This window comes from Callionymus lyra, chromosome 18, assembly GCF_982586985.1.
Source record: "Callionymus lyra chromosome 18, fCalLyr1.hap1.1, whole genome shotgun sequence".
NCBI classification, from domain to species: Eukaryota; Metazoa; Chordata; class Actinopteri; order Syngnathiformes; family Callionymidae; genus Callionymus; species Callionymus lyra.
In genome coordinates this window covers 13,184,489-13,203,670 of record NC_141835.1, presented here as the reverse complement: position 1 = coordinate 13,203,670, position 19,182 = coordinate 13,184,489, and the positions used below count along the sequence as shown (strand labels likewise).

At 38.8% G+C, this 19,182-nt stretch overlaps 2 protein-coding genes across 3 annotated transcripts; both read right to left on the bottom strand.

The window, feature by feature from the left end:
- Nucleotides 1-73: 73 nt before the first annotated feature.
- Nucleotides 74-7,200, bottom strand: LOC148060551 (kinesin-like protein KIF3B). 2 transcript variants are annotated; one of them, XM_087780570.1, is made up of 7 exons: nucleotides 5,698-7,200; nucleotides 5,417-5,641; nucleotides 5,241-5,359; nucleotides 3,424-3,543; nucleotides 2,150-2,264; nucleotides 1,856-2,034; nucleotides 74-1,584 (listed from the first exon to the last, which is right to left on the bottom strand). In XM_087780570.1, exons 1-7 carry the CDS (start codon nucleotides 7,069-7,071, stop codon nucleotides 1,461-1,463), a joined length of 2,256 nt encoding a protein of 751 aa, XP_087636696.1. In that variant the 5' UTR covers nucleotides 7,072-7,200; the 3' UTR covers nucleotides 74-1,460. The 2 variants fall into 2 exon arrangements, with proteins under 2 accessions (XP_087636696.1, XP_087636695.1); XM_087780569.1 differs by having other exon boundaries at nucleotides 5,241-5,641.
- Nucleotides 7,201-8,546: 1,346 nt separating this feature from the next.
- hadhab (hydroxyacyl-CoA dehydrogenase trifunctional multienzyme complex subunit alpha b) lies at nucleotides 8,547-17,078 on the bottom strand. The gene is made up of 20 exons (XM_087780571.1): nucleotides 16,939-17,078; nucleotides 16,116-16,157; nucleotides 15,962-16,032; nucleotides 15,742-15,875; nucleotides 14,375-14,513; nucleotides 14,163-14,282; nucleotides 13,800-13,902; nucleotides 13,598-13,720; nucleotides 13,409-13,527; nucleotides 13,251-13,307; nucleotides 12,461-12,570; nucleotides 12,109-12,243; nucleotides 11,875-12,046; nucleotides 10,953-11,039; nucleotides 10,728-10,868; nucleotides 10,495-10,563; nucleotides 10,224-10,419; nucleotides 10,037-10,151; nucleotides 9,823-9,968; nucleotides 8,547-9,006 (listed from the first exon to the last, which is right to left on the bottom strand). Exons 1-20 carry the CDS (start codon nucleotides 17,003-17,005, stop codon nucleotides 8,861-8,863), a joined length of 2,292 nt encoding a protein of 763 aa, XP_087636697.1. The 5' UTR covers nucleotides 17,006-17,078; the 3' UTR covers nucleotides 8,547-8,860.
- Nucleotides 17,079-19,182: the final 2,104 nt, after the last annotated feature.

The window sequence follows — 19,182 nt, the reverse complement described above, 5'->3', positions numbered from 1 at the left end:
TATATGTCATCATTTTTTATTTTTTTGCGTTTCGCTCACGTTTGTTTTTTTACGGTAAACATTCATCACGTGATCACATTCAACACTTTTATTTATTGTTTTTATTTATTTTTTTAATATTCAAGCAAATCAAGCTGGAAAAATAAAGCAGATAATCAGAAAAAGTTCACTGCGAGCAAAAATGTTTTCTTATTTACATCAACTTTTTTTTCCCTATCGTCTGCTGAAAGTTTTTCACATTCTATTTGTTTTGTTCCTGAAGAAGATATATGCTCATGTGACCTGATAGTAAACAGGAAGAAGCCAGTTCCAGCACAAGATGGACGTTTTGTTTTTTTTCTCAAATATAAAGCAGAAACATTCAATTTCCTCAGGGGCCACATTATATACTGGGACTGTTGTAAGGGGCCGTCACACCAATGATGAAAGGGGGAAGAAAAAAACATGATTAAATATATATTATTATGACATTTTATCAGAGGAATTTCCGCTCATGATCCGAATAAATGCAGTCTTTGAATGACCTTGATATGCTCCTCAATTAACTTCCTAACTACTGTTTATTAAGAAAAGCTTGACTTATTAAACTATAATATGTGAGTTTATTAACTACTATTTTTACTATATTATTTTATCTGGAATTTACCTAATGGTGAATTGTGCACGTGAGAGATGTAAAAGTGTGAAAGAATGATAAACTGAAATAGTTGTCTTTCAAACACTGACTTGATACTTAAATGAAAATAAAAGTGAACTTGCTGGAACCAAGTGCTACAAGTCAGCGAGTCAATTCTAAAAAAAAAGTGAATTCACTAAATAAAAATGTTGAAATCATGCGTCTATCAAATTCACCTGTTGGAATAGACACACAGTACACGCAGCACACTTCATTTAACAGACTTTTAAAGCTATAGATCTTTTTTAGAGTTAATGGGTGACATCGATTTTTAAAAATGATTTTCACGACAAACTTTAAATGCCTGATCTTATCGTCAACTTATTGTGACAGATAATTCAATTAAAAATATCCTTCATACAATAGTAAATACACAAAAAGGGGCATAAATATTGAAAAATATATATTTATAAATAACAAATGAATAACTATACACAAGCTGAGTTTGCATAGATTTTTGGTCTCACTATTTGTGCCATAAATCAATTTCGTAATAATTTAAAAACTTTATAAAATATGTGCCGGCAAATAAAAAATATCAAAGGTGGAGTTTGAATATCTATCCAAATAAATATTAGTTTAATAAGAATTGAATTATTTATAATATTTTTTAGTTATAACTGATGTGTATTTGTCAAACCAAGTGTGCTGCAGGTTACATTGGCAGGGAGAACTTTCTTTTCTTTTTTTTGCATATTTCACCATGTAAAGCCACTTTTCACGTCACAAACAGTGCGGGTTACGTCTGTGCAATACTGAGATCAGCCGCTAGAGGGAGGCCGCGTCAGGGGTCCGTCTGCATCGGCTCGTGCTGGAGAAAAGCGGCCGATGAGGGTCTTTGTCTCGGACTGTGAGGTCCAGATGTGGTCGGGGATGAGGAGACCGACGCCGATCTCGGTGCTTGATACCTGCGGAGACTTGGCATTAATCTGAAGCGATCGGTTTCAGCGGTTTATGGCGATTTTATTTTCGAAAAAGTGAAAAAAAAACGAAAAAAAACGTAAAATAAAACAGAATAAACCTTGCTGTGTCAATAAAATATGAATTTAAATAATATTACTATAATAAACAAAGAAAAATAATCATAAACAAAGAAATTAAATACTTGTTTTTAGAGTTAATAAAAAAACATCGCAAGGGACACATTTCACACCAAGTAAATCCACTTTTCAGTCTCACCAGGACCTGGATCTCCTGACCCTGGACGTGGAGCTGCTCCGCTCGCGCATGTGCGCCCCCTGCAGGAAGTCCTGCAGCAGCCAGGGACACGACGCCCGCTCCAGAAACGCCCCCTTGAGGTTGAGGTTGAACATGGTCGGCGGAGACGTGTCCAGCTCCAGCAGCATGATGTTCTCCGACTGGAAGAAAGAACATCTTCTTATTCTGTACTGATGATGGTAGTTTCCATGGCGACCACATTCTTCTCTCGTTAATACGCGTTTAAAACCTTTTTTTTTACTTTTATCGACTGACCTGGAATCGATACGGCGCTCCGGTCGCCGTGGCAACGGCCATCTGCGCATATTGGCTGATGGGCCTCTTGTGTCCGACTGCAGAGAGAGGCCTTCGTCGAGATCCAGGAGAGGAACTGGAAACACTCGGTGTTAGTCTGATGGCTCCAGTACTGCAGTATTGAAGTACTGACGTTTATAATAATAATAATTCATTTAAAGCAGTGGAAAAGGATGTTAAATTGGTGGAGGTGGTGAAAAGGAAGGGTCCCAGGACAGAGCCCTGGGGCACACCTGTGGTGACTTTTATTCTTGGAAGCTCAATTTGTCAAACATCAACATCTTCTTGGAAGATTTTGTATAATTGTTGACGTCCATGGTCCACTTATCTTATCTTAAACATTAGCTTCTTAACTGTTGTCTCAGGGTCAAGGTGACCCGAAGGCCACGAAAACAAATGTGTTTGTGGTATCACTTGTGTTGTCTCTGGGTCTAATTGACCCAAAGGCCACGAAAACAAATGTGTTTGTGGTATCCCTTGTGTTTTCTCTGGGTCAAGGTGACCCATAGGCCCCGAAAACAAATGTGTTTGTGGTATCCCCTGTGTAATCTCTGGGTGAAGGTAACCCGAAGGCCACGAAAACAAATGTGTTTGTGGTATCATTTGTGTTGTCTCTGGGTCTAATTGACCTGAAGGCCACCGAAAACAAATGTGTTTGTGGTATCCCTTGTGTTGTCTCAGGATCAAGGTAACCCGAAGGCCACTGAAACAAATGTGTTTGTGGTATCCCTTGTGTTATCTCAGGGTATAATTGACCCGAAGACAACGAAAACCAATGTGTTTGTGGTATCCCTTGTGTTATCTCAGGGTATAATTGACCCGAAGGCCCCAAAACACATGTGTTTGTAGTATCCCATGTGTTATCTCAGGGTCAAGGTGACCCGAAGACCAGAAAACAAATGTGTTTGTGGTATCCCTTGTGTTATCTCAGGGTCAAGGTGACCCGAAGCTCCCAAAAACAAATGTGTTTGTAGTATCCCTTGTGTTATCTCAGGGTCAAGGTGACCTGAAGGTCCCAAAAACAAATGTGTTTGTAGTATCCCTTGTGTTATCTCAGGGTCAAGGTGACCCGAAGGTCCCAAAAACAAATGTGTTTGTGGTATCCATTGTACCTGAAGCACTTTTTTTTTACATTTACATTTCTTTCTTTCGTTATTTTTCTTATTCTGTTCTGGTCAGACGTGATCAACTCTAGAACTTTTGTAAATAGAAGTGAGTTGAAAGAAGACGTTCACCTCCTTGCTGGTCGTATCACAGGCTGGAGTCTCCACTGATCCTCCTCCACGTCAAACTGCAGCCTGTTCATGATCTTCTTCTTCTCCTCGGGAGGAATAAAGTTCTCGATAAGAAGGTACCTGAGAGAAGACCGTGATTATTCTCTGAATAACCTGCTGTTGAACATTTTAAATGTTGAAAATTTGATTTTTTTTAAATTGAAATTCATGTTTGTTTTTTGTCAGCATTGAATATTTTTTAAACAATTGAATTCAATTATTTTTGTACTGAAAGGCGGAATTAGTTTCATTAAATAATTTATTTCAATAATGTTTATATTAAAAGATTTATATTTTCGTTTTATTGAACGAAGAAAATGAATATATTAACATTAATTATTTTTAAAAAAAATACACAGAGTTTGATATTCAAATTCCAATAAATTAAAAATAAATGTTGTGAATTCAATATATTTTATTGTATAGGCTTTTAAATTCAGTATAGTCTGGTGACAACATTTTACCAACATTTTCATATTCAATTTGAAAAGCTAATAATGAAAAAAATGAAAAAAATAAAAGTATTTTTGTATAATTGTAATAAGAGAAAATAAATGTGTAAAAAGAAAAAATCCATTCACTAGTAAATAAAAATACATTTTTAACTTTAAATATTAAATGAAACACATGTTTACCTTTAAATATTAAATAAAAACACATGTTTAACTTTAAATAATAAAATATAGACAATATTTTATTTATTTATTGAATAAAAACTTATTTATCTTTAAATATAAACAAACAACAAAACTATTCAGTAAAAACAAACTTAACTTTAAATATATACATTATTTTATTTACATATTAAATAAAAACACCTTTAACTTTAAATATATACATTATTTAATTTAATTATTCAATAAAAACACCTTTAACTTTAAATATATACATTATTTAATTTAATTATTCAATAAAAATATATTTTTCTTTAAACATAGACATTATTTAATTTAATAATTCAATAAAAACACATTTACATTTAAATATAGACATTATTTAATTGAATTATTCAATAAAAACATATTTATCTTTAAATATAGACATTATTTAACTTAATTATTCAATAAAAACACGTTTAACTTTAAATATAGACATTATTTAATTTAATTATTCAATAAAAACACGTTTAACTTTAAATATATACATTATTTAACTTAATTATTCAGTAAAAACAAACTTAACTTTAAATATATACATTATTTAATTTAATTATTCAATAAAAACACCTTTAACTTTAAATATATACATTATTTAATTTAATTATTCAATAAAAACACCTTTAACTTTAAATATATACATTATTTAATTTAATTATTCAATAAAAACACGTTTATCTTTAAATATCGACATTATTGTATTTATTTATTCGAAAAAAAAACATGTTTACCTTTAAATATAGACAATATTTAATTGAATTATTCAATAAAAACATATTTATCTTTAAATATAGACATTATTTAACTTAATTATTCAATAAAAACACGTTTAACTTTAAATATAGACATTATTTAATTTAATTATTCAATAAAAACACGTTTAACTTTAAATATAGACATTATTTAACTTAATTATTTAATAAAACACGTTTAACTTTAAATATAGACAATAATTGATTGAACTATTCAATAAAAACATGTTTAACTTTAAATATAGACATTATTTAATTAAATTATTCACTAAAAACAACGACATTTCTATAACATGATTCAAACGTTGAAGTCAACAATATTGCGATCACACTGAAACACTTCAACATCTCATGAACAGAAGCTCCTCACTTGAACTTCAGTTCTCTGGTCAGCTCCGTCTGCGTCTCCTCGAGCTCTTGTCTGGTCAGAACATGCTCGTCCACGACGTCCCTGGTCTCGGCCTTGACCATCTGCAGCTTCGCGAACAACTGCAGGAAACGTGAGAACGTCAGATCACAGACCTCGGCGACTGATCTTCTTCCTACCCTTCGCAGCTTCCTGGTCTTGAGCTCCACTTCCTGCTGCATGGAGGAGAAGGTCTCTCTCATCTCTAAGGTCTCCTCGTCCTGCAGGACCATCTGCTGCTGGATCACTCGCTCTCGTCTGATCTGCTCCGCGATCTCTTGCCTCTTGACCTCCAGCATCTTCTGCTGCTCGTTGGTGTGGTCCATGATGGTCTTCCCTCCCTCCAACAGCTTGCTCTCCATGGCCTTCAAAAATGAAAAGACCGTCAACGACGGTTCCTATCGCGTTCTCCTTCACGTACCTTATACTTCTCGATGATCTTCTCCAGAGCGTTGGGGTCCCACTGCAGCTCCACCAGACTCAACCGGTTCCCGTTCAGGTGCTTCAGCCGCCCCTTGCTCTCCCGGCAGCAGAAGACCTTCTCCACGTCGCTTCCTTCTTTCTTCTCCAGTGGGTCGTCCTGGTATTCTCCGTGGTTCTCCTTGAAGATCTCCTCCTCCAGACCCGCCATGTTTCTACTCAACCTCTTGCTGTCCCGCCTGCGCCTCCTCTCCTTGGCCAGCAGCCCTCGCTCCTCCAGCTGAACCTTCAGGCGAGCGATCTCCGCCTGGAACTCCCTCAGGAGAGCGTCTTTGGGGTCCTCGTTGATCCGAGGCTTGTTCTTGATCTTCTTGGCCCGGCAGGCGTACCTCAAGGTGGCCAGGGACTCGTCGTGGTTCTTGTGGGACGGTCCCACCGTGGCGATCATGACGGTCTTGGCGTTCCCGCCCAGGGAGTCCTGGAGGAGCCGGGTCAGCTTGGAGTCCCTGTAGGGCACGTGGCTGCTCCTCCCGTCCACCAGGGCGGAGATGACGTTCCCCAGGGCGGAGAGCGACAGGTTGATCTTCATGGCCTCCTTGAAACGTTTGCCCTTGGCGCCCGTCTTGCTCTGGCGTTCGCTCCCGGCCAGGTCCACCATGTTGAGCTTCCCCACGCGGATGTGGTCCTCGCCGTCCGGGCCCCTCTCGCTGCACTCCACGGTGATGACGAAGATGGCGTGCGAGCGGGAGCTGTGCTCGTTCATCTTGGTGAAGCCCACCGACCTGGACCGGTCCCCGATGTTCATCACCTGCTCGATCTCGGCGGCGTTCTTGGTGACCACCGAGGACAGGTCCTTGACGTAGACCCCGCACTCGGGGCCCTCCTTGAGCTCCAGCTTCTTGCTGTTCTTGCAGAGGAGATCCCGGATCTCCTCCTGGTAGATCTCCAGGTAGGATGACCTCACAAGGAACTTCTGCCTCTGAGTCCTGGAGATGTAGGTGAAGATGTGCTCGAAGGAGTTGGGTACGACGCCCCTCTTCTCCGGGTCCGTGGAGACCCCATGCATGGTGTAGGTCTTACCAGTCCCGGTCTGTCCGTACGCCAGGATGGTCCCGTTGAACCCCTGGAGCACCGAGTCCACCAGGGGTCTCACGGCATCGTCGTAGATCTCGCACTGTCTCGAGCTCCATCCGTAAACTGCGTCAAAGGTGAAGACCTTCATGGGCTCCTCAGGTGGCGCCTTCGGGTTCCGGACGGTGATCTGGCCCAGTTTGTCATCCACGTCCAGGATGTTGTCGCCCTCCTCCTCGTGCGTGTTGACGGGTCTGCACCGGGCCACCACCCGCACCGCCTCGCCCCGCTTGTTCCGAGACATACCCTTTTTATGGGGGGGAGTCACCGGGTCCTCAGGGCGTGGTTCTCCTGGTCTGCGGCGCCACGGACATGTTGTTCGCGGGAGAAGATGCTGAGAAGGTCCGGCGAGAAGATGCTGCGAAGAGATGGAAAAAACTGCTGCGCGTTCACGCCCCGCTCCGCGGACAATGGGAGGCGCGCACGTGACGCGAGCAGCCAATCACGGGGCAGAGAAACGACATCATGTTGACAAATTAGCCGGAATGAAAATGTTGGAAATGATTTATTCCAGCGAGAAAATAAAATTCATCCTCGGATATTAATCTTTTTTTTTTTTTATCAAGCATGAGATATTTCCTTACGTTTTCCGTATTTTTTACTTCATCTTTTTATGTAAATAATAAAAAAGACACAATGATATTAGAAACTCATTTATGTTTTAACTATTGAAATATTAACGGCAAAATTACTTTGCTTTTATTAATATAAATTTTAAACTGAATATCATTTTAATTATTTTATCTTACAATGATATTACCAATGGAAAAATAACGATTTATTCATTTTAAAGTGTATCTATCTATCTATCTATCTATCTATCTATCTATCTATCTATCTATCTATCTATCTATCTATCTACAGTATCTATCTATCTATCTATCTATCTATCTATCTATCTATCTATCTATCCATCCATCCATCCATCCATCCATCCGTCCATCCATCCATCCATCCATCTATCTATCCATCTTTCTATCGATCTATCTATCTATCTATCCATCCATCCATCCGTCCGTCCATCTATCCATCCATCAATCTATCCGTCCATCCATCCATCCATCTAAGATTAATTGTAATTTTATTTATACATTTGTTGACAATCATTACTTTATACTTACAATATTTTACCTCATCGTGCCCTCATTTTTAAAATTTAAATACAAATAAAAATATGCTCATTTATTTTGTGAACTATCCATAAAAGTGGTTAAAGTTGAGCCGAAATTGGACCTTAAACTTTTTATTTGTTATATTTACATCATGCTAAGAATTTACTTTTATATTTACCTACATCATTTTTTTTTTTTTACATGTTTAATATGAATTATTGTGGCTTTGAGATAACGATCAAATCCGTTTCTCACTTTTTAGTTTTTAACTTTCTATTAATTGGAGTTAGATAAGATTTTAATTTTATATTTTTAAATATAAAAACATGCTCTATGCTTTACATTTCACTCATTAAAAAACATTTAAATGCATTTATATACCATTAACCAAGACTTACAGTGTATTAATATCAATTCTAGACGTTTCTTTGAACAACAATGACATTTTAAATGAAAAAAAAAATACATTTACCATTTTTTAAATTGTTCCCCTATTTGATTAAATTATTTTTTAGATAATTTCAAACTAGATTTTGGCCAAACTCAAAGGATTAAGGATTCATGTATTCATTTACAACTGGAAAATTAATACAAATCCACGTTGAACTCAAGCCTCTTGCAGTCGATTTATTGTTTAAATTAGAATTTACATCCATTTCAAATAAGATTCTGACAAACATATTTATTTTTTTCTTACAATCATCAACATTCTTAATGTGAGACTATTAAACATTAGAACCTTTTCGTCTTCCTTCTATACACACATTAGTGAGTTTCCTTGGTAAAAGTACAAAAAAACAAAACAATAAGCGCAGTGTTTCCTTCCCGCGGGCGATAATCTCGTCGCCCCTCATCATATCAGGCACGTTCTCGCCCAAGACTGCAGTTCTGTTCCGTTCGACTGGCGCTCGCCCCTGCAGGTCACTTGTGGAACTTCTTGCTGGGATCGCTGGCGTGGTCCAGGAGCAGTTGGCACGGCGTGAAGTGGTTTCCGTAGACGGCTTCGAACCGCCTCATTTTCGCCACAAGGTTGTCGGCGCCGAACGTGTCCACGAACCGGAATGGACCTGGAAGCGGAAACACATCTCGGTCACATGATCAAGTCGAACATTCCGGGATTAAAGGTAGAATATTATAATAAACTATAAAAATGCATTGAATGCTGATCCTGCTTCGCTGTGGTAGAAGTAGTGGTACTAGTGGTAGTATAAGTAGTAGTTAAAGTAGAAGAAGTTGAATTAGTAGTAAAATTAGAAGTAGTAGAAAAGTAAAATTAAAAGTAGAAAAAGTAGTAGTAAAATTAGTAGTAAAATTAGAAGTAGTACAAAACCATAATCAGAAGTAGTAGAAAACTAAAATCAGAAGTAGTACAAAAGTAATAGTAGTAGAATTAGTGGTAAAATGAGTAGTACAAAAGTAAAAAAGTAAAATTAGAAGTAGTAGAAAAGAAAAAGTAGTAGTAGAATTAGTAGTCAAATTAGTAGTACAAAAGTAAAATTAGAAGTAGCATACAAGTAAAATTAGTAGTAGAAAAGAAAAAGTAGTAGTATAATTTGTAGTAAAATTAGAAGTAGTACAAAAGTAAAATTAGAAGTAGAATTAGTAAAATTAGAAGTAGAATTAGTAGTAAAATTAGAATTAGTAGTATAATTAGAATTAGTAGTAGAATTAGTAGTAGTGGAAGTAAAGTAAAAGTAGAAGGTCAAAGTGGAAGGAGTTAAAACACAAGTTAAGATTTTCCCCATTGAATGCTTCCCAGCATTCAGACAATGAATGCTTCCCAGCATTCACAGAACAATGTAGGCCCTAAAACATGAACTTGGATACAGAAAAGACCAGAAACTATTTTCAAGAACTGCAAGTAAATCGTGAACATGTCGGACCTCCAAGGCACGGTGGGAATCCAAGGCCGAAAACTGCTCCGATGTCTCCCTCCAGAGGATTGTTGAGGATCCCCTCCTGCAGACACAGCACTGCCTCATTGACAAAACGCGAGATGAGTCTGTACTGCACGTCGGAGTCGGAGGAGCTGCAGGGAAGAAAGAAAAGCAGAGTCAGCAAAATAATCATTTTAAGAATACGACATGGGAAACTTACACGTCAGGATGCGGCGCCATTTTGTATTTCTCCAGGATTTCTGCCAGTTCCGAGTTCACCTCCTTGGTCTTGAGGCCCGGCTGGTAGACGTAACAACCTTTTCCCGACTTGCGACCTGGAATGCGAAAAAAATTAACCGTTTATTTTTCGTACAGTTGCGACGCCGACCGTGACCCATCGCACGCACCCTTGATCCCCATGTCCACCATGGTCTTGAGGACCTCCACGTTCCCGCCGCCGAACCTGGAGCCGAAAGCTTTGCCCAGGTCTTCGGCCACGTGGGCGGCGACGTCGATGCCGACCTCGTCGATCAGCGTGGCGGCGCCCACCGGGAACCCGAAGCTGGTGGTGAGGGAGTCCAGCTTCTTGGCGTCGGCGCCTTCCTGAGAAAGACGACGTTACAGCCGTTAGGAATTAATTTTTCCGAAACGGAACTTTGACGCCGTCGGAACACAAACCTGGAAGACTCGAACAGCCTCGGCCAACATGGGCGCCAAACACCTGGTGGTGTAGAACCCGGGCCCGTCCTGTAACAGACATTTAAAGATATCAAAATGTTATTTTTAAAAGGCATTTACTGTCCAAATAAAGAATATAAAACTCAATCACACAATGGGCTGAACAAAATGTGTATTTATCGAACAGGAATTTTAATTTTGGCTTTGTTTGGACACATTAAAGGGATCGTTACCCCGACGACGATGATGACTTTGCCCTGTTTCAATCCGACGGCGACGGCCGAGGCCGTGGTGTCTTTCGACGTCTGGTCGGTCGTGATGATCTCCAGCAGCTGCATCTTGTCCACCGGGGAGAAGTAGTGCATCCCGACCACCTGAAGGGAAAACGAGTCCACCCCGGGTCAGAACCACCAAAAGGTCGTAAGAGCTTGTAAAAAAAAAAATGGTCTAGTTCCGACCTTGTCCGGTCTTTTGCTGGCGGCGGCGATTTCCTTGATGGGCAGAGCTGAAGTGTTGCTGGCGAAGATGCAGTGAGGAGGAACCACCTGAAGGAAAAGGGCAGCTTAGAGCCGAGTCCCGACTCTCTTGTCGGGACGTGAACAAGAACCGGACGATAAACATCACCAATACATAGTCGGTTATGTAGGAAAAAAGGGGTGTCAACATTTACTTTTTAACCACTAGAGGGTTCGGTCTCTATTCAATCACCTCCTAATCCCATAACAGTAAATCCCTTCCAGTAGTTATCAGATAAATGTAATTTATTCTAGTAGAGTCACTTCAAGAAGTTACAACTACGGTTTAGCAGACATGAATGATCAATAACATAACTTATTTGAACATATTTTACGGAGTATAAGTTGCACTTAAAATCCTTTAATTTTCTTAAAATAAATAATAGGAAAGACGTTGCACCACATGCATTCATTCTGGTTACTTAATGGAAAACGTTTGTACACTACAAAGTCCAAGTGACTGTAGTATTCTGCAAATTTTAGTAGTAATACTCCGCGAGGCTCTGTAGGAGTAATACTATGGTATATTTTGAAACACATAGTTCTCTAGATTATTTTATCGGAATGAATTTTAGTGACATCTTGAGATTCTTCTTCCCTCATTTGGTTAAAATTATAGAAAAGAAGGACAAAATATGTCCAAACATCAGCTTTAAAAACTGATAAGGTTGACTGTATCCTCTTGTACTCAGTCACCGCTGGGATCTCATCGTTTTTTTTTTTTAAACAGCAGTGAACATAATGACAAATAAAATAATTTTATCTTATACACAGATGTAAGACATTCATTCCCTTATTAAACCCTCATTTCTATTTAAATTTGTATGGTTAAAAAAAAAAGGATATTCAAGGTCATCGGACTCACGGCTTCCACTTCCTTCAGGACAGCGTGTTTGATGTTGATGTCTTCAAAAACGGCTTCGATGACCATGTCCGCCTTCTCGAACCCGCTGTAGTCCAGTTTGCCGGTGAGATTGGACAGAATGGAGTCTCGCTCGAACGACGTGATGTTCCTCTTCTTGGTCTTGTCGTTGAGTCTGTCGGCGAAAACCTCGATCAGCGTCTTTTGAACGCGTGACCCGACGTCTGAGGACCTCACCCTTTGTAAACCTGCTGCTCTCCTCGGGCCAGTCCTGCCACCGTCGTGTCCTTCAGGATGGTGTGAATGCCTTTGTCCACGGTGACCTGAGCAACACCTGCTCCCATCAGACCTGCTCCCAGGATGGCCAGAGTTCTACCGAAACCATCAGAATAACCAGGTTAAAGTTGCAGGATTTGACGTCACAGCAGCATCTAGTGGTCACTTTGTATATTGCAGGCAAAACAAAAAAAAAGAAAAGTTCTACTGAAGGACCAGGCTCCACCTAATCTTTAACTTCTGCAGTGTTTATCTGCCTCGCCTCAAAACTAAAACACACACAGGAAACCGAAATCATTCTTCCTTCACTTACTTGACATCTCTCTGAGGAGTTCCAAAGCGGTTCTTCTTGCACGCCACTTGACCGTGATAAAGACCGATGAGTGCGCCGGACTCAGAGGTTTTTGCCAGTTCGCCAAAATTCTATTAAAAGAATACACACTTATTCGTTACAGAGACAAACAAACAAAGGAATTTTCTTCTGCCCAACATAGTCCAAGAAGCATTTTTTGGGGGAAAATATTATTTTAAATACCCTTTAATAAATAATAATAATTTAATATTTTCCTTAAAATGCGTTATTCCTACACTATAACTTTGTAATTAACAATGTGGTTTTGCAAATATATCAAGTTATACAGATTAAATAGGACCTTATATTAGGGGCTTCAACCTCAATTACAAAAGGGTCCAAAATCTTTTAAATCTCAAGGTTAGGGAACGAACAAAATTCACATTTACCAAACTGTCCGTCTTTCCTTTTCACTCTCAAGGCTAAAGCCATTTATATCATCTCGGTTTTCTCTCCTTCATCTGGTTCCATTCCATCGTCCTCAGAATAACTTATATTATCGCACTCTGTTAATAGTTCAACTGTATTAACTATTAAATCTAATTGATGGAACTCAACACTAATAATGACCAATTCTTATCTTAGACACCATCTTTATCATCAAAATATCAACACGAACATTATTCTACATCGATTTTGAATCAAACATAAGTGGAGATATATATAATATATATATATATATATATATATATATATAGTCCTCAATAAAAGGGATAATTTAATTTTTTGATATTGACGAACAAAACCTTACTTGTGACTCGGCCAAATATCCAGACTCGGGACCTTTTTCTAGTCCAGTCTTCACACACTGAGGTTGTAGACGAAGCAGAAAATAAACGTTAGTCAGTGAAGAAGTGAAAATAGTGGAACTGGATTGGTAGTTCAAGAGGTAAAAATAACAAAACTGACCTCGATGATCTTCAGGGGAGCTGGATAAAGTCCTTTGCTCTGCTTCATCACTTTCCCGTGGACAGTTTTGTAGATTTGATTCCTCACAAACTCCAGTCCCATGACGTAATCTTGCACTTCTGGAAGTGGGAACATCAGGTTTTTTTTTAGCATGAATTACTCAAGATCAGCAACTTGACCACGACTCACTCTGCATGGCTCCTTTCGGTTTGGTGAGTTGAATCTTCTTGTTTGCGATTCCTCTGGCACATTCGATGGCCACTTCCTCCAGGTAGTCGATGGTTCTCTCCTCCGGACTCTTGAGTCCCGGCCCTGCCGTAACAACAACATTTGTTTTAGACTAACCATTGTCGAAGTCACCGAGAGAAGTCTGATGATGCTGAGGATTTACCGAGGGGGTCGACGAGCTGGTCCACCAGACCCATTTTCTTGGCTTTGTCGGCTCTGATGTTTCGCCCGGTGAGCATCATGTCAAAGGCGCTGGGAATGCCGACCTGAGAGGAGAAATTAAGGATTTCCCTTGTTCAGTCGTCAAGAGATTTGTATGAACGACATTGAAAGTAAATGTACATTTATATTGACTTAAGATAGTCATACATATACATTTATATTTTCTGATTTTTAAGCGAGTATAAGACAAAAAAAAGGATCAAATAAAGACACAAAATGAATATGAAAAAACACATTTTAAAAAGGGGTGTTTTGGCTCTTTTGACGAAACATTTGAGGGAATAAAACGACATTAAAATCTAACCATTTTTGGGAGTCTCTGAGTTCCGCCAGCTCCAGGCAAGAGTCCCAGCATGACTTCTGGAGTGCCGAGTACAGTCTTCTTACTTTTAGTCGCTACTCTGTACTGACACGAGATGGCAAACTGAGGGAGAAAAAAAAAAAAACAGCTTGTGAAGTACCGTGGTAAAAAAATAAAAAAAAGAGAAGAGAATAAACACACAAACGGTTCTTTACCTCCAGGCCGCCTCCCAGGCAGGATCCGTTGATGGCAGCGACAATTGGTTTTGGAGATTTTTCAATCTTCTCAAACATCTTCTGGCCTTCCTGGGAGAGTTTGGCGACTTCCGCCGAATCTTTGCAGGCTTGAATCATGCTGTGATGCACACAAGAGGATTCTCAGCATCACTAGAGCACGGGTGTTAAAGCTCAAGGACAGACCGCCATCTTATTTCATCAGGCCTTTAACAACTTTAAGTTTTTTATTTTTCGCAAACGGACACATTCTTAGTAAACATTTTAAAATCATTATATTACAAAGAGAAATCTCCATTGGTGGGCAGCAAACCACTAGAGATACGAATATGATCGACATTCTTTATACAATTTGCCCGAACACGTGAAAACCTTTCGTTCTACCCCTGACCCAGATTGTGGTTAAATATCTGGGCCGACTCTGTGGGACTGAGTTTGACTAAAACATTCAGTATAATCATTTGTTAATCTAATGTGTAAGGAAGGATAATGGGGAGGAACAACTAGGATGAACAGATGAGGAATTTAATCAAAATATGGACATGGACGTGGAGACATGCATATCATAAAAATAATAAATATAATTTATAATTTTTTATTGTATAAATCAAGCATTTCTTAAATGAGCATTTCGACCAATCAGTGTCACATTCGTTAAAGTTGTCAATTTGTACTTCTATGTCTCGTTGTTGTTTACGTCTTGATCCGTCTGTGAACTGTGCGGTGCAGCTTGCTAGGCTCGGTTGCTATGGCGACGTGTCTTGTCGGCGCGCTGACTTGGCGCGGCTCATTATATACACAGAAGTAATACTAACTTATGATCTACTCAAACACTAGTGATCCAGTCACTCATCTCTTTCTTCCTTGCTAAAGCAACATATTGTAAGAACTTTCCATCTCGTCTCAGTAGTTTTGTTATAGCATCACTGAACTTCCAAACAAGTGTAAACCTGTCCGTCTTCGCCGTATGAGCGTGAGTAGTTAGTCAGGTCATTTATAATCGGTTATGTGTGTGTGTGTACAAGGAGGTGGATTTATTATTAATTTGGCGATACCACAACGCGCCGGCGGCTCCTCTATGATGTCGCTCAGTTTCGCGGGAAACAGATGCAAGTCCCACGAGACTGAGCGTTAGTCGTGATATTTTTCTGCGATCATGTCGGCACCAAAGCGCAGAAATAAATGAATGGAAATATCGCATCGTTTTCCTTCTCTTAACCCCCTGACCGCAATAATATCAATCAATTAAAATCAATTAATATCGCACACATTTCCAATATCGTGGCTCCCTAGTATATAGTGTTTTGCACTTTACACTCTCTCAATGAGCCATATGAAGCTGTACTCACTTGATATCAGCCCCTGCAATGAAACACCCTGGCTTTGAGGAGATGAGGACGGCGCTCTGAACCGAGTTGTTCCCCCAAATTTCCTCCATCACCTCCGCCATCTCCTGTTGCATCTGGACCGACAGCGTGTTCACCTGCATCAACACAAAAACAAATTGCATTAGAGAATATAAAGCAAATACTAATGATTTTATCTCCAAACTTATGACAACAGCGTTACCTTTGAATCAGGTGCATTCATTCGGATAACGGCCACATCCTCTTTGACCTCATAGTTTACGTGTGTTCTGGCTGAAGACAAAAAGTAGGGGTTAAGGGTGTTCGAGTATTGAAATATGTTGTCAATAAAACTGATAAATGGAAAGTTTGATTACCAAGCATGGTGGATGCTACAGAGAAGGTGCGATGTGAAGTTCCTGAGAAGAGATAAGAAGTTATATTTGTGCATTATTTATAAGACACCTTCACAAGAATAGAATTTAGCAGGTGACCTTTGCCCCACTATATATCCCATCTTCTATACGAGGCCAGACAAACATATTTGAGGCTAGTAAGAGGACTTTTTCTTTTTAATGGATATAACAAGTTGCCTTTTCTACCTTTAGCCACACAGATGTTACTAAAAAGCAGCCATTAAACTTCAACGTGGTCAAATAACTGAACAAAATAGAGAGAGAAAAACAAGATGCACTAGATAAGTTACTTTTCATTTGTTCTGAATAATATAAATAGCGAATGATCGAACTTTAAGAGTGTGATGACCTCAGTTTGTCCTCATTGAATCCTGTTACACACTTGACCCTTCACCTACATTCCCCTCCCCTCATTCAGACTCAAACAGATACAAGTCGACACTGTCGAGACAGATATCATATTATTAAGAATATGTTTAGAAAGTAAGAGACTGTAAACATTACAACAATTTCAACATAAACTAACTTTGAAACAGCAGTAAAAGAGTATGTATATTTATTGTAAAGCGAATGACATAGGCTAGAAAAATACCAACATTAAAATCAAATATTAAAGATTCGACTCGATAAAAAACGAATACTATTAAACTTATCAGAAATATTGCATACGATTATTCTTCCTTAGCTAACATAGCTACAGCTAACGAAAGTTAACTACCGGTATCGTGTATGACATTATTGTTAATTTAAACGTAAAAGCGGGTTAATAGTGTAGCTCTGTTACCAAGTGTGGCTGCATATCTTCTTAATGTGGACTTGGAGAGAACACCGAGGGCTCGGACACCAGACATCTTGGGAGCGGAGGTCAGTCAGTCAGCGGTGACGGCGGCGTGAAGCCTGCTAGGTGGCTAACGGCTAGCTAATCAGGTCTTCTTCTACGAAGTCAAATAGTTGCAGGCGATCGATGAACGAGACTCATCAGCGCCGTCTTCTGCTTTGGAACCCACAATGCCGCAATTTACGAGTTGACGTGTTGTCAAAAATGACAGAAACTTTTTATTTAACTATATATACCATAAGAAATAACTTAAAACACATGAAACACTTGTTTTTTTCATGTTGAAATTATTTCCAGCCAAGAAAATACAAAAGTAAAAAAACGAATGAACTTTTCGTAAAATAAAAACGTATTTTAAATTAATATATTTTAATTACTAACTCAACATTGAGTTTTTATCTAAAATAAATATAATTTTTAAGGTAATACTAAAACTGTATTCATAATTTTTTCATAATGGTTGAGCAAGAAAAAAATTAATTATTTTCAAAATCAATATTTTATGATCATTTTGATCCTCAGTAATTCTATTTATTATCCTTCAATTTGATTCAAGGGTGTACAAAAATAATAATTTTTCAAGTCATAGCAGTAGCTGCATGTTTCCACAAGAGAGAGACAAAGCACTTTTGAGCTAAAATACATCGATTTAGTAAATCAATATCGATACATTATAGAAAATATAGGCTTATAGCTACTCATAATACATTACACATTGTATAAGGAATTAATCAACTTGGAAATAAGCATATGGACTTCTGTTTTACTATATCTAGAGTTCATACTCAGTGGTGTATGAAGACAAAACACAAAACATTTAATATATCAAGTTTAAGAGCTTGTTATTTGAAGTAGACGTATAATTAAACAGAAGCCGATCTCTGGATTTATAGATCAATTCACATTCACTTGTAGGCACAAGCTTCAGATATAAAGAACAAAATACTAGGCAGTTGAAATGATATTCGGCCTCTGGGTGTTTGAACTTGATCCACCGGGAGAGGCTCGAGGTAGACCAGCGTATCTTTCCCTCCAAGAGAAGCATGTTGAGGTGGTTCTACTTTTAAAGGTTGAGATGAAGGGGGGGTGTCTGGGTCTCTTTGATTCAGCTTCTGCCTCCGCAACCTTCGGATTATCTTAAGGTAATGCCTTTGTGTCTTCTCGTGTAGACTATTGTAACAGTTTATTTTGGTGTCTAAACAAGAAGGAGTTGTCTCGCCTGCAGTTAATACAAAACTCTGACACGCTCTAGTAGAAGAACTCACATTTCTCCGATCCTTGAAACTCTTCACTGGCTGCCAGTTTCTTTCAGGATCAATTTGAAAAATTCTGGTTCTTACTTTCAGATCTATTCATGGTCAGACCTTCCATCATTGATCTGATCCAGACTTACACCCCACCTCAGGCTCTGAGGTCTGTGGATCAAAATCTACTGATTATTCCTGAACACGCTTCCGGACCAGAGGAGAGAAATCCTTCCAGACTGTTGCTCCTAAGCTTTGGAACGATCTCTGTGTTTGATGATCTACTGACTCCTTCAAGAAACATCTTAAGACATTTTAATTTGAGCTTTTCCCTGCTTTTCTGGGACTTCTATGTTTGTCTTATGGGTCTTGGCCTTTTAAAGTATATATTTTAACTGTGTATTGTTTTTGATTGTTTTAAACGCTTTGTGACCCTGGTCTGGAAAAGCGCTATATAAATAACAATTACTTACTTACTTACTTATTGTTGTCAATGGATTTATTAAGGTAAGGTAGAACTTTATTGATCCCGCAGGAGGTCTCCTTTGGGATTTTTTTTTTTTTTCCAATAGCCACAGCTAATACAGCAATTTTTCACAAAAAAATAAATAAAAATAAAATAAAATAAGAACAAGAACAAAGAGAAATAAAGAGAGATAAAGAGACATTACATGCATATTACAAATGCTTTATTCACATAAGGAATGATAAATTCTTTATTTTCAGATAACTCCGAGTCGTTTGACAAGTCTTTGATTTGGGACTTTTCTCACCTTTGACCCCGGAGTCATGGTCATTCTGAAAGGGAGCTCCACGCAAGGAGGCGGGACCTGCGTGTGTCGCCGCCGGAGAAACGGCCAATCAGCAGGCGGGAGCCCCCATAGCAACACCAATCAGCGACGAGGAAGTGGCTGGTTGCGAAGGTAGTGGAAGTGGTCGTGTGTGT

Bases quoted from the DNA above. Each gene is read 5' to 3' on its own strand.
- LOC148060551 (XM_087780569.1), bottom strand. From the start codon at position 7,071: ATGTCTCGGAACAAGCGGGGCGAGGCGGTGCGGGTGGTGGCCCGGTGC. The intron at 3,544-5,240 runs GTGAGGAGCTTC...GTCTTCTCTCAG, and splicing joins ACCAGAGAACTGAAGTTCAA to GTACCTTCTTATCGAGAACT. The intron at 2,035-2,149 runs GTCAGTCGATAA...TCTTTCTTCCAG, and splicing joins GAGCGCCGTATCGATTCCAG to TCGGAGAACATCATGCTGCT.
- hadhab (XM_087780571.1), bottom strand. From the start codon at position 17,005: ATGTCTGGTGTCCGAGCCCTCGGTGTTCTCTCCAAGTCCACATTAAGA. The intron at 13,528-13,597 runs GTGAGTCGTGGT...TCCCACTTCCAG, and splicing joins ACCGAAAGGAGCCATGCAGA to AAGTGCAAGATTACGTCATG. The intron at 9,969-10,036 runs GTAAGTTTCCCA...TCTTCCCTGCAG, and splicing joins ATGGCGCCGCATCCTGACGT to CTCCTCCGACTCCGACGTGC.